This window comes from Hermetia illucens, chromosome 1 (assembly GCF_905115235.1).
Source record: "Hermetia illucens chromosome 1, iHerIll2.2.curated.20191125, whole genome shotgun sequence".
Classification (NCBI taxonomy): Eukaryota; Metazoa; Arthropoda; class Insecta; order Diptera; family Stratiomyidae; genus Hermetia; species Hermetia illucens.
In genome coordinates, this window is record NC_051849.1 from 147,583,378 (window position 1) to 147,599,267 (window position 15,890).

Below are 15,890 nucleotides of genomic sequence, written 5' to 3' on the forward strand. Positions count from 1 at the left end.
GGCTTACGTCCGAATCCATCTGCTCAGCTTCCGGGACTTTCCCTGGGATTTCTTTCGGGAGAATTTCTGAAATACGGAAAGAACCAGTTTTTCGTTTTATTTCAGTAGTCCATAGTATACAGTAAAATCATTTTCCCAGTAAAGCCGATAAAGATATAATCTCCAGACAATATACCCTAGGGAAATAAAAGGTTATGTGGCAGAAATTCCTAAACATGTAATCGAAATATGACAAGATATATTAGACATATGTTCTATATACTAACTTAAAAAAAATATCGTTTTCCGCACAAGCAACAATCGAGTTCAATTAAATTGTCGTTATTGCTAGATCCGATAAAAATCTTGAGTCACCTTAAATCCGGGCTGCATTACTGGTAATTGAAGATTTGACTTTCCAAACCTAGAGTAGATAAGAGCAAACTTTCCCATAACGATAATTTTGTCTTACTTATGAAATTAAAAACCATTTCATTCATACTTAGGTCACTTTTTCAATTTTCTTTAAATATCTGGAATTCCCTTTCCAGGCAGTCCAAATGGACAATTACGATAATAAAAGTCGAATGACAGCATTTAATCTCACCGCTTTTTCAATTAGTCCTTTTGCGTACTGTAATATCGTCTAGTCAAAGGTTTAAAATGTCCAGCGTGCCAGTTTCATATCAAATGACTTGTGGATTGTATCAGTGATAAGCATTGCAAGTAGAAGGATTAAGATATGCCAATCAGTCAATTTAAATCAATTAATTATTTTTAAGTGGAAATAATTACCTTAAACCATTATTATTTATATATCCCTGTATAGTTCTTATCTTTCGCTTGGATTAAGATGTCTCTTCTATGAAAATGGAAAGATAGTAGGTTGATATGTTTGCTCCACTAATTCAATCGTACCTCTGGGTTTTTACTAATTTTGATAAGAGCAACACCAAACAATTAGGAAAAATAAACAGAAAGTACTTGGGATAAAGTAATCTTGATAAATAGCTAAAAACAAAAACATTGCTCTAGACCTTTTGCTGTGTAAATTGTGATTACAGAAATCTAAGATAATGTCCATCCATAAACTTCCATACCATTCACCTTTTCTTATTTGCAAGGTTGAGGTCCGAACCAACGAATTCGGTCGCATTCATCAAAAGTTCTGAAACTAATCAGCCTTAGTTTGCATTCAGAGGGAAAATTGTAATTATTTTGGATGAATATTAGTCACACAGCAAGATTCACTGCAGCTAACTCTATTGCGAAAAGAAATATGAATATTTCTGTAGAAAATTCTAGATACAACCTGATAGGGGCAGAAATACTTATTGCATGTTAGGATTGGTATTTGCAGAAATAGTTCAGTAACACCCTTCATTCTTGATGGATTCAAAAGTCCAGAAAAAAAAACTGTTCAAAGATCCGTTCATATTTCTAAACTAAACGTTGCCAACCAATGCGAACTGGAAAACACAAATGAGAATTTCTATCAACTAAGCCACAAATTTTTCGAATTTTACAAGCATCCCTACCGCTACGAACAAATACTTATTATATTAATATGATTGGATTTGCTCAACTCACCATAGTTACCATCTGAAGTAGGGTATACCACTTGCGCGTTTTCTACCAATGGATCATCTTCACCCACACGGATGAGGTGACCTGTCCATCGTTGCCTATATAACCGGATTTTATCCACGACCAAGCTGTGATATCGTTCATAAATTTTACCATGTAGAGCGCCAAAAATCTCAAACGCAGCTAAGAATTCTCAATTTTCTCAGAATATCTGAAGACTGCCACGATCATTGTCTTATACAGTAAAAGCTTTGACCCTGTGGTGAATAGAGAAATAGTTTTTGTGAGCTGAAAACTTTATTGGCAGCCAACAACTGTGCGTGGATTTCGTCATCATAGCGTTTGTAATTTCTGATTTTCGTCATCACCAGAAACGAGGAATTTTCAAAGGGTTCAGAGTTGGAGTGCCGTATCTTCATTCCAATGAGCCAGTGCTATTTGATGTTATATACAGTTAAATATAAATAAATAAATTTTTAAATTTATTCACCAAGTGTAGTGTATTTATTCAAGTGTAGCAGTCTTCTCAGAAACATCTGAAAAATCCGTAAAAAAAATCGGAAAGCCGAAAGCTTAACGCTTCAGGTATAAAAGGTTTTGTGTTTCCCTATGTGAGGAGCATAACGCAGTTCTCCATTGGCTAATAACGTTGCCTCGAGATATTTAAATCACTCAGTTCTCTCTATGCAGTAACCCGCCCAGAACTGAGCGCTTTAAACATCTCGGGTCAGTGCTGTCAGCCAATGGAAAACTGCGTAATGAAATTGCTTCACGCATTAACGAAACGTGGATGAAGTGGCAGTCCACAGCTGGTGTTCTTTGTGATCGACGGATCAGCGAACGTCTCGAATCCAAAATGTACCGCAATGTCGTCCCTCTATGGTTCTGAGTGTTGGCCGAGTGATGCCGACGGCAATGAACGGCATCTTGCGGTAATGGAGACGAAGATATTGCATTGCACTGGTGGAGTGGCACGTTTTAATTACATCCGAAATGAGAATATCCGCGATCGATATGGGGTTGCACCGATCGTGGAAAAACTGCGAGAGAGGCGTTTTCGATGGTATGGTCACGTAATTCGCACTAACGAGAATTCACTTGCCAATATTGGTCTGAACATCAAGTCAATGATAAACGACCAAAATACCGGCCGAAACAAGAGTGGCTTTATACGCTGGATGAGGATTTAAAAACCTCGCGATTACATCCAGATCTGGCATTTAATAAAATAAAATGGAGAAACCGATCACTACGAGCCGACCCCAATTCTGAACGGGAAAAAGGCAGAAGAGAAAGAAGAAGAAGTGTGGAGCGACGAGTGCATGGTAGCTGCGTGTTACGTAACTAAAAATTCCATTGCCTTCTATTTTTTAGAAAGCAATTTAAATAAATCATTTGATGGAAAGCCCTGTATTCATAATAGTCAACCTCATATGCTTCGTACTCTGAGTTTAATGTTATTAGAAAATGCGAAGAATTTTATCTACAACAGATAGTAACAAGTCGGGAAATCGGGAGCTGAACGCTTCAGGTTTGAAAGGCTGTGTGTATTTCTTATATAAAGGCATTAATATTATCTGAGAATATCCAAGTGACAACTTTGATCTATTATACCTTTGTTAGTAATAGTGCGATTTCAAGAAAACTTGGTAGAATCATGTTCTATGTTATAGTCTATATTACTGCAGGTGCTAAGGTGAACTTAAAGAGGGTTTTCCTGCCAATTACTAAAAATTATAATAATATACCCTTACTGACTTTGTTTGAAAGGATATCGGTATGAAGGGTATTTTGGAGCCTAGTCACCATATAGTGACAGCTTAAAGATTTTTTCAGATTTTTTGGATAGGTAGTTTCAGAGAATTGGCCCGTTAAAGAAATGATCACTTTCAAACCCCCGCACTCCCCACATTTCCAACAAATGTTAAAACTAGGATCGGCTTCGAAAAGTACTAATTGAGACTTATCATTTGATATCCCACATGATTATGTTTGATGAAAAAAAGGTAACACCTCTCTGTACCACCTCTCTAAAAGGATGTACATAACTCGCTGTATGCGTGAGCGTTCACAGTTTCCACCTTTCTACTGAATTTGGTGTTAATTGCTATAACCGTCTCCGAGAAAAATCCGTATGATGGACAAAGGGACAAACAGACAGACAGTAAACCGATTTCAATAAGGTTTTGTTTGACACCAAACCTTAAAAAGGGATTCTTCATGAATTTTTTTTTAATATTTCATTCGAATGTTAATTATTCTCGTTGATTATGACGTCAGCATCTTATTTGTATGGCTTACGGCTTAAAATTCGCAAGAAATTGATAAATTTGAACTGCTATAACTTTGACAATAAAACTTGGCATGTGTATGCACAAGACTGTCCGCTATGCCGATGCAAATTAGTACTCCCAGGATGAATTTAACGAGGGCTTTCCAGTCAATTTCTAAAAGTTGGTAATATACTATTAGTAAGTTTATTAAAGCAGGTATCGAAATGGAACATATTTTGAGACCTAGATTTCATCTAGGCGCACCTTCCTGATGTTTTTTCGGATTTTTGGGTTGGGCAGTTTCCAAAAATGAGTCTTGCCTCACTTTAAGTGTGTACATTTTGACTCCTTACTCGCGCACTTTGCAATTCACGTCAAAACTAATATCAAATTCGGAAAGTACTAATTGTGACCTTTCATTTGATACTCCACATGACTATATTCGATGAAAAAAAAATGTTATATCCCCCCTTTACATATATGGGGAGCCCCCTTTTAAACTCCACCTAAATTTCTGTCGCTCACTGTATGGGTGGAATTTCATAGTTCCCATATGGCCACCAAATTTCACTCGGATCGGTTTAACAGTTTTGGAGAAAAGTGCGTGGGACAGATTGACAAACAGACAGTGAATCGGTTTTAAGAAAGTTTTGTTTTACACGAAACCTTAAAAATTAAGATGACGCACCCATGTAAAATCTAGGCCCTAATCCGATAGTGATAGTATATTTATATATTTTATAAGTTTATCCAAAAGCTCTCTTTGAATTGATTATGAAAGTACGAAACTTGGCATAAGCATCAACGACAATACAGGGTGGTTTGACGTAGATCCTTCTATTACTATATAATTGGTTGCAGTTCACCCTTTGATGGACCAATGGGCCATTGTTTATAGTTTCCCAAAATGCGCTTCAAGAACCCCCAGGCCCCTCTGAGAACCCTACACTTCTCCTCGACTGTTCTGCACCAAGTGCTCCTGGGGAGACCCATTTGTCGTTCATCTTGAGTGAGAAAATGGCTTTACATGACGTTTCCAGCCATGGAATTGTCGTGTAACCTATCCATTGCGCTGGCATACCAACAACGAAGTTCTTCGTTCGAAATAGTGTCAGACCAGAGTACCCGAATGATACATCGTAGGCAGGTGTTGACGAAGGCTTGCGCTACTTCCGCATAGCAACACAGAAAAATATGAGAACAGTCTCTACTCGATCTCGGTGTTGGGGTAACTGAATCATCAAGGCAGATCTATAGCTGTTATTGCATCACGCGACATCAAGATTTACAAATTGAACATTGGCACTGGACACTCTAGAAATACAGATTGAACATCGCCTACCCATTAATTAGTAATTAATGACATCAACACATTTGAGGTTTGTAAGGTGATGGTTCATTGAAGTCCTCCGGAAAAGGTAGCATCAAGAACCATAAAAAACTCCGCCCTCTGAGATTTTGCCTCTATGCAATACGCTATACTTCCCACACCTTTCCCCGCATTAGAAAATAACTATATGTTTTTTGACACCGAAATAGTAGTTTTGCCTGGCCAATTACCAAAAGTTGAGTTTTCACACGACAAAGAAGAAAACGCGGTGATTCGCTGACACTTCATGTGACGTCACGGTGCGAGCAAATTGATTCGCATTTACGTAAAAGCATATGGTTCAACGATTGTTACTTTTCACTTTTGAAGTAAACAATCAGGTTTTTCTGGGTGGGTAATTTTTGCGTGAAAGGACAATCCTTCAATTTACCTTACGTTTCGACAGCAATGCTGGCAAACTGTACAGCAACTCCTAGCTGGTAGAACGTCCCCGAAATGAAAGCTGTTAAAATTGAAAGTTCAATATGTTGTTTACCGGATGTTAATTATCCTAAGTAAGATTGCTTCAACATATTTTTCATTTTAAAAGTGTGAGAAATTAAATTAATGCAAATCTTCGCCATATTGTTATATAATTAATTCACATGTATCAGTGTAATAGCAGACAATGCAGTGGGGAAAGTGCAGTTAATGCGTAAGGATAATGTTTTCATGGCTTTGGCGGAAATAATGCCCGAATACAGCTGCGCAAGAAATTTCACTTGCATCTTTACCTGGGCGGCGATAAAACGTACTTTTCTGAAAAATTTACAGGCCGCACAGGCCGGATTCGAACCTTGGGCCGGTTGAATATTTGTGGTATTTCTTCCCCTATAACTGCTTTGAATTTGAAAAATATTGACACGAAAATTCTAACGGAGTCATATATTATCAATTAAGATTGAAGTTAAAGTTAAGTTTTTTTGGCAGTGGGGTAGGTGAATGCATTTACGCACAGAGTGTTGAACTCCCGCAACAGTACCCTGTCGGACTACCAACTAAACACCTTCCTGTTATCAGAGAACTAGCCTGGAACCGTTTGACATATTACTTCGGGCAGTCCCTCCCGCTCTCCCGGCTTTGGAAGCCTTCAAGTCAGGAAACTCCTTTCACCAACGGGGGGGAGGGGAGTTGTCAGTTCAAGGAACTGACCTGCGCCGGTCGAGTTCAATCTTCTTCGCAATAAGAAAAGCCCGAACATTCCAGCCTGCGTTACTCCTACAAGGAGATGCCTTCTGCACGATCCTGATTGAATCCTACGACTATTTGACATACTTTAGATATATATAAACAAGTATCGCAAGCTGGCGCTTCAGGTATAAAGGATTTGTGTTCTTCTTATGTGAGTTTCTATGCACAGTTTTCCATTCGTATATGGCTAAAAACCGAGAATATTAATTCATATTTTTCCAAACGACAAGAAATGCGTAATATGTCTACAGACGTAGATATTATGCTCACCCTGAACAAACAAACATTGCCTATTACCAAATAACATACTTATATATGCACGTATATAAATTGATCGTACATATGTTTCCGATTCAGTTCGTGCACAAAAGGATACATATGTATATATGAAGTGTGTATATTGAATACCGCTGGTTTAATGTACAAATATATCTATCTGAATTAGGCACTACCCAAAGCTTCATTTACATATACATACCATATAAATACATACATATATCTGTCTGGAGTAATCGATATTGATATATAAATGATTAAAAAACTAAAACGAAATGTTTCCCTGAGACCTCCCATTCACGTGAACTCAGTTCGTCGTGGTTTCACGGAATTGATATGTTATGATGACGTCATACACGTTTTAGAATGCACGAAATTCACACAAAATGTACAAGTTTTACCTTCTATAACTTTGTTAATAATAGTTGGATTTTATTCAAGCTGCCCAAGGTTATGCCTTATGTTATCCCTTATGCAAGTGCCAAATTTTATAATTCCAGCGTGAACTTAAGGGGGGTTTCCGGCTAAATTTCTAAAATATGCTATTACTAACTTTATTTGTGCAGATATTGCAGCGGGATCGATTTTAAAATTTTTGGTTGAATAGCCTCTGAGAACGAGACCTGCTACACTTTTTAGGAGTCATATTTTGAGCCACCACTCTTCTATGCTTCACCCGATATTAAATATAGGACCAATTTCGAAAAGTACTAATTGAGCCCTTTCAGTTAATACCCCAAATGGCCACATTCTGTGAAAAACAAATGTATGGGGAGCCCCCTTAGGCTTAACACAAAATAGCGCCACTTACTGTATGTAAAGGGACCACTTGCTCTCACCAATTTTCGTGACAATCGGTCTAGCCGTTTCCGAATAAATCGGGTGTGACAGACAGACAAATAGCCTTCAATGCTGCAAAATAGAGCAAAACATTGCGGGTTTAGCCAAATTGGGCGCTCCCAAATACCTGGTGCACATAGTCATAGAATTCCTCCGGGAGAGACAATTATGTTGCGATTCGGACGATGGACCTAAGACATATGGAACAACCTGCGGGATTCCACAAGGATCAGCCCTCGGTCGTCTCCTGTGGATAATAATGTATGCTGGAATTTTAAAGTTGCAACTGCCCAAAGGAGTGACCATCATTGGCTTCGCAGACTACATCGAAGTGAATATCGTGGCACAAGATATTGAGGAGATAGAGATTCGCATGAATTTTTGAAATAAAGTCTTGGCTAGTAGACGCTGATCTGACGCTCGCGGAGCCTAAAACCGAAGTAGTTTTGGTCACCAAGCGAAGGAAGCATACGTCGATAAAGATCCGAATTGGTGAACACATAATACATTCGCAACCAGCGCTTAAATATCTAGGAGTAATAGTTGATCGAAGGCTAAAATTCAAACCTCATCTTGAGAATTTAGCAACCAAGGCTTTCGGGGTTGCTACATTCTTGGCAAGAATGTTACCAAATATAGGTAGTCCTAGGCAAAGCCGTCAACTCCGTATCTCGAGAGTTGTTAGCTCCATCTTGCTTTATGCAGCTCTAGTCTGGGCATCGGCACTAAAGCTAGAAGCAAATAAAAGGAAAATCGCAGCCCCATATCGATTGAGTGCATTGCGAACGTCGTGCGCTTATCGTACAACATCAGACGAAGCAGAATGTGTGACAGCGGCATGGTCCCCAGCGACATCTTGGCAAACGAGGGTCGACGCCTCTATGAACCACCATATGCAATCGGCGAGTCCTATACCTATCGTCGGCAATTAGCATGAAGTGAATTTATTTTGCATTGGCAAAAAAGATGGGATGATTCATCTAAAGGACGCTGGACAAACAAGATTATTCCAGACGTCTCAAAAAGGATCACTCGAAGGCACGGTGAAGTTAGCTATGACCTAACTCAATTCCTAAACGGACCCGGAGAATACCGTTCATACCTTTATCGCTTCCGGCATGACGACTCCCCATATTGCCCGACATGCGAGATGATTCCGGAGGAGCATGTTGCTTTTAACTGCCCGAGGTTCGCTGCACACGGAGCGAATGCGGAAATTAAAGCGGGACGTGGTTGTCACCAGAGAATATCGTGGATGAAATGATAGCCTGTGAAAAAACGTGGAGGGCGGTAGAAAAATTCATGAAGGCGATCCACAATCTGGAAGAAGGAGGAGTTTCGGAGGAAAGTAGCAAACGACACGAGCAGCAGTTCATAACTAATACTGCCCCGCGACGTAATACCGACATGGCAGTCCCGCGGGGTAGGCGAAGGAGAAGGAGGTGGTTTTAGTGAGTAAAAGTCTCACATAACCATATGGCAGGAGCCAGCGGTAGGTTTTGAACCTTTCCACCTTCCAACATCGAAAAAAAGACAGACAGACATCGAATCGATTCTAATAAGGTTTTGTATCACACAAAACCTTAAAAACACGGGGGGATGTATTCATATAAACATCAACAAAAAGGTAATTGTGTATCTTGGTTCCGCGTGGTACTTACGATAAACTTTTTCCAAACTAAGCACAACTAATTTCAATTTTGCAAATCGTGAGGACAAAATTACGTCAAAACTGACAGTTTTATCCATAGAATAATGAAAGTCGCCTTACTTTCAGGTTTAAAGTGTAATCAGCAACGGAAAGTGTGTGAGAAAATATCAAAAAATCAAGTTTTAACTCATTTCAACTAAAAAGTAACACAAAGTTTCCTACTAGGTTGCCCAGCATAAAACATTTAACTTCAAACATCATCAACATATGCATATATATTTAATGAGGACGATTCGAGCAACGTAGAACTCACGTGACTGGCATTAACTAGAGATTAAAGTAATGATGTTTGTCCCCCCATAACCATCATTTGAAGCAGCAAACTGAATATCAGGTCAAATTAATAAGTTTGATTCACATTCTTGAGGAACTCCACAAACAATTACTCACCATTCTGTTACCGGCTTGCAGTCTGCTGCCCACATTAGCTCTTCTGGTGTTCAGATAGGCCCGTCCAGTACAGATCTTATCACATGCATATGTTAATAACAATTTATTAAACTTTCTCCTCTCCACAGTTACAATATGCTAATTGGTCAAAGTCAGAAAAAATCAATAAATAAAGGTAGTAACTAAAGTGAGAATCAGTGTCACTGGTTCAGTATGTGCTTGCGGTTGGTTTGTGCGGTTCTTGTACTGGTAGCGGCTGTGGCGGGCCAGGCCATTGAAGAGGACTCAATAGACACTTCAAATTTCAACAGTCGAGTTGTTGGTGGTGTTGTGTCTGAGTTATCTGGAACCCCATACATAGTGTCCATTTCATTAAAAGGTCGCCAAAAAGACAAACAACTTTGCGCTGGTTCCATAGTTGCAGAACAATGGATCGTAACTGCAGCACATTGCCTTAAGGATCCGCCCTACCGTTTACTCATCACAGCCGGACTGCATTCAATCAATCAAACGGAATCGCCAATAATTCAACAGAGAAGGTGTGACTTCTATCGACGTCATGAAAACTATTCAACAATATTTGGCGCAACAGGAGGATACGATGTCGGTGTCGCACATATAAGCACCCCCTTCCTATTCATGAAATTCATACAACCAATTCCATTGCACGAAAAAGCAGAAGTGCAGGGAATTGCTTCCATATTTGGATGGGGTAGCATATCAACCACAACTGATCGGAACTACCCTCACCAACTTCAAACAGCCGATTTGACTTTACAGGATGTGAAAAGTTGTGAGCTAGCGCATAATACAAGCATCGGAGTAGGGACCCTCTGTGCAGGTGGAGAAAAGGATAACAGAGGAGCATGCATCGGAGATTCTGGAGGACCACTGGTGCAAGGCAATATTCTGATTGGTGTGGTTTCATGGGGCCCGCCAACTTGCAATCCAAAAGATGGACCTTCTATTTTCTCCAATGTCGGATACTACGCCCATTGGATTAAGAAGCAAATCCAAAGTGATGTCAATGAAAATAATTTGTTGAAGTAAATAAATTGTTTTGAAGCCAATTTGAGTTTATTTGAAAACAACATTTTTATCAATAAATAAGAATTTCACATTTTCAAACTACTTAACATAAGAGAAACCTTAATAGTTAAATCAAATCTAAGATTAATCTAAGGTTCTAGATGTGTAAACTTAAACTAAGAGTAACTGGCAGGTGTTTATCGACATGCCCATCATCAGTAGGAAAGATGACTAAAAAGCGAGAAGGGAGGAAGGGCGGGAGGGAAGGACGTATTGGGAATGGCGACCTACATGTAGGACTATTTTTCTTCTTTCTTGACAAGACGGTTATCGCTGATGTAAGGGATGAAAACTTGCGGAAATTGGTTAGCACAGAGGAAATTTTCCTCGCTGATTTCAATTTCCAGACATTCAATAAGTGCTGCAATGTCATGCTGTGTTTTGAAGATTTCGTAGAGGATTTGGTTAGATATGTGTTTCGTACTGTATTGTTTTCAACAAAACCTTAAAAAAGTAAAGGCATTAAAAATAGACCATAATAATTCATTAAAAATATATGCAAAGAAAACCATAATTAAAAATAAACCACTATACAAAAATAAAATAAACTCCGCGATAGCCGGTCCCAAGCCCGATTGTTAAAATAGGAAGGATGTATAGCTTCAGTCTGAATCGCTCAACGCCACAACAGGGGTAACTGAGGAAAGTACGAAAACTTTGCACTCTTGCATATTACTCACTGAGGAAGCTATCACCACACCTGGCAATAGGGTATAAAATGCAAATCCATCTAATGGGCGGAAGGAGGAACTTAAGGTCCGATACGGATAAACGCAGGAGTCGCCTCGCAGCGGATGTAATGAACTGAGGATATGAGCCTCTCGAGCGGAGCTATTGCAGATGACTCAACAAATCCCAACAGAACGTTCAGGCAGTGCAGTTTTCAGTGACGGAAGCGAAACAATATTGGGGTGGACTTTGAGGGTTACCCGGCCAGCATGCTGAGGGGTTCACCGCCGAAGGCACCCACCATGAATTTTGCGAATATAATCGAAGAGGAGGTTCGACCAGTCATAAACAGCTCGAAGAACTGGAGTGGCCCAGGTTTGGATCGGGTGCAGAAATTCTGGTACAAAAAGTTCACCAGCATACATGGTCGCCGGGCACACAGCATCGATCAGGACATGAACCTGAATTTTCACCCTTCCTCACTACTGAGATTACCTACCTTATCCCTAAAGAAGACACGGAGACACAAGACCAATTACTTGCTTACCAACCCTCTACAAATTCATAACGTCCTTTATTAGTGGAGGGGTAAATGCACACCTCAAAATCAGCAACATTCTGTCCGAGGAGCAGACTACCGAGTTGGTTCAAGGGGTTGTAAGACAAGCAACTAGAGGCCGTATAAACCTCTTTAGTTGCTATATCAATTATGCCACGGTTTTCCGCAGTGTACCGCATAAAAGTTGATGCCCTACGTCGGTATCGCATTGATCCCAAACTGATAAAGTTTTCGGCGACAGTCATAGAAGGGTGGTGTACCACCATATCAGTCCGTTCACCTGAACCCCCTTGGCTAGCTACTGAAACTGATCTAGAAAACGTTCAGCAGCGGATACGGACTACTATGCCTGAATTTCGAATGCATCATCCACACTCTATTATGGAACGGATGAACCTGCCTCGTCACATCCGGGGTAGGGGCGTAGTTGGCATGGCGGCGCAACATTGCGCGCTTATTTTTATAGCAAAGGGCAGGCGAGTCTCTTGCATGCGGCTGTTTGCAAGGCAGAATATGTATTGACTCCACTTAACTTGAAAGATCGATCTTACAATCCTCTGAGTGAAGTCCGACCAAGAGCGGATCGATGAATGGAAGTCGAAGGCAACGCACAATAAACACGTGAATTGTCTTTTACAGCCATTTGTCTATTTATATTTGTCGAACAAATGTCTGCGTGCCGGGGAGTTCCGTGCAGAGGCAAATGGATTCATGTGCGCCATTCAGGAAGACGTGGCCGCCACCTAAACTTGCTCATAATGAAAGAACGGGTGGAAAACGACCAGTGTAGAATGTGTGGTTCAGCATAAGAGACGTTGGACCATCTTATTTCTTGCTGCACGGTAATGGCACCAGTGCAGTACAAGAACTGCACAATGCTGAACGTAAGGTGGTACACCAAAACCTTGCATACAAGCATGGGCTGATCACGAGAATATATCCGATTCACCGGTATGAGCCCGAAGCAGTACTTGTTAGTTCTGCTTCCAGTATGCATTGGAACCGGCAAGTTCCAACTGATCGCCATATTCCACACAACTAACCCAACGTGTTGTTAGTTGACAAGACAGGTCGCTCCGCCTGTCCTATTGGTGTTGCTATCCCCCATAATAGCAAGATTGAACGGAAATACGTGGAGAAGAACGCGAACTGGCTCGGAAAATAAAAAAAAAAATTGGCGTCTGGAGAAAGTGGCTGTAGTTCCCCATAATATTGTCAGTTATAGGTATTATACCTCAATCCCTCATGGCTTCCTTTCATGTCCTGTGACTCTCACACAGTCTGGTTCAAACCATGCAGAAATACCCCATTGTGCATATGCGTTCGATATTGCGGGGACTTATTGGCGGATTTTCGCACTAACCTACCACCGGTCACCACCACCAGCGCCCCTTTATCTTTTAAATAGGAAGGATCATCCGTGCCTAAATTTTTGGCACTTAGTGCTAGTATTAGGCAAAATCCGGCATCCGCCGAGATTGTGATAACTCGGAAGTAATAATAATGTTGCAAAAAAAGTAAATATGAAAAGAGAGTATACCAAAGAAAGTTAAAAGTCTCTCGCCTAGAGCTTCGTTATCTATGAGCAATCGTTTCTTTAACTTGTAATAAGCGTCATTGTAGTACTCGTCAAACAGCATCCCTTGATGGACTCCTTCATCTTCAACCCCTGCCTGACTCGGTTTAAAAAAACCAATTACGAACTACTGGTCGGCTAAAAAGATACGAGTCAGGCGTTCAAATATTCGCAGCAAAAGATAAGTTCTTTTTTCGGATGGTTCAAATGCTCAGAGCGCTGGACTGTCGTAGCGGAAGATCGGAATTCAAATTTCACTGGTGGCAGAAGGATTTGTTGTCCTGACTGGAAGTCGGATAGCAGTCGACTCAGCTGCGAATAAGTACCTGAGCCAAATCAGCGTAATAATCTCAGGCAGACGCAATACTGACCACACTGCCGCCTACTGTGTACTGTAGTGTACCGTTACGGCCCTGAATGAAATGCACTGACACACTTCAAGACCCTGATCCAATATGGATTGTTGCGCTAACATCATCATCAATGGCGCAACAACCGGTATCCGGTCTAGGCCTGCCTTAATAAGGAACTCCAGACATACCGGTTCTGCGCGAGGTCCACCAATTCGATATCCCTAAAAGCTGTCTGGCGTCCTAATCTACGCCATAGTTCAATCTCAGGCAGGGTTTGCTCGTCTTCTTTTTCTTTTTCTACCATAGATATTCCCCTTATAGACTTTCCGGACTGGATCATCCTCATCCATACTGATTAAGTGACCTGCCAACCGTAACCTATTGAGCCGGATTTCATCCACAGTCTGACGGTCATAGTATTGCTAATAGATTTCGTCGTTATGTAAGCTGGGACCACAAATTCTTCTCTGGAACGCAGCCAAGAGTGCGCAATTCTTCTTGCTAAGAACCCAAGTCTTCGAGGAATACATGAGGACTGGCAAGATCATAGCCTTGTACAGTAAGAGCTTTGACCATATGGTGAGACGTTTTGAGCGGAACAGTTTTTGTAAGCTGAAATAGACTCTGTTGGCTGCGAACAACCGTGCGCGGATTTTATGGTCGTAGCCGTTATCGGTTGGAATTTTCGACCCTAGATAGGAGAAATCATCAACGGTCTCAAAGTTGTAGTCTCCTATCAGCCTAATCAGTCTTATCAATTTCGTCGGAATACCGAATTCTCTCATGGCTGTGTGCAGTTTTACCCTGGCTATGCTATCATAGGCGGCTTTAAAAAAAAATCTGATCTGTTACTGATTTGCCTGGAGTTAAGCCTCTTTGGTATTGGCCGATGATGTTCTAAGCGTGTGGGGCTATCCTGCCTAGCAAGATAGAGGAGAATATCTTATAGATGGTACTCAGCATACGTGATACCTCTATAATTGCTGCACTGTGTGATATCTCCCTTTTTATTTATGAGACTGATAATGCCTCGTTGCCAATCGTCAGGCATTGATTCACTGTCCCACACCTTGAGCACAAATTGATGAACTACTTGGTGTAATTGGTCGCCTCCATTTTTAACCAATTCGGTTGTAATTCCATCGGCTCCTGGCGACTTATGATTTTTAAGCCGATGAATTACACGGACGGTGGTGGCAGTATTTGTCCGTCGTCTTCAGTTGGCGGGACCTCCAACTCGCCAATGTTTTGGTTGTTCAGTAGCTCATCAAAGTATTGGTTCTGCTAGGCTTCCTGGGGAATGGGTTCCCCCCTAGGCGGAGTTTGTGATAAGTCGGTAGCGATTATTATTATTATGATTCTCAGAAATGAGAGGTGCTCCATGCACGAACGAAAACCCAATAAAAAGGAGAACTCTTAAGCCACTTCCTCATGACTGAACTGAGGATTCTCTTCAATTTCAATCAAGTATATATGTTTCTTCGTCAGCGGATTCTAGTCTCCCGGTCCGGAATCGCTGTCGCTGCTGCTGGAATCGTCCTTTTCTCTCCCAAACCACTAAAATTTTTCATGTCTCAAAAACTTCACAATCAGCCCACAACCACAGCAACTCTTCACCTCCCAGAAGTCACTTTTCTCAAGCCACGATCACAGTACCTTTTGCTTCTCCAAAACCCAAAATCGTCTATCCAATCAGCCGGTCCTGTGCCTGTGCATTTCCGATTCCACTGATCCTGACGTTGAAGTTAAAATCCAGCGTCGGCTCAGCAGAAGCAAAAATTAACTCAAATTTTTGCATGGCTCAATCCATTCGTATTCGCTCTAGCGCAGGTCACCCGTTGTGTCTATGTACATTCAATAATACCTAACCGGGGCAAGTTTAGGTACTAGCAAAAAGAGTCAACGTGGTTTTTTGCCGGCCAATGTTCGATATCAATTCAAATTGAACTTTTCCCAAATGAAACTGGATTCTTGAGTTTAGGGGAAAGCCAACTACCAAAAAAATAACTAAAAATTAAGTATTTTAAA

General features: G+C 40.8%; 1 protein-coding gene across 1 annotated transcript; it reads left to right on the forward strand.

Moving 5' to 3' along the window:
• The first annotated feature begins 9,799 nt into the window (after positions 1-9,799).
• Positions 9,800-10,686, forward strand: LOC119658311 (kallikrein-6-like). The gene has a single exon (XM_038065635.1). It carries the CDS (start codon positions 9,830-9,832, stop codon positions 10,664-10,666), a length of 837 nt encoding a protein of 278 aa, XP_037921563.1. The 5' UTR covers positions 9,800-9,829; the 3' UTR covers positions 10,667-10,686.
• Positions 10,687-15,890: the final 5,204 nt, after the last annotated feature.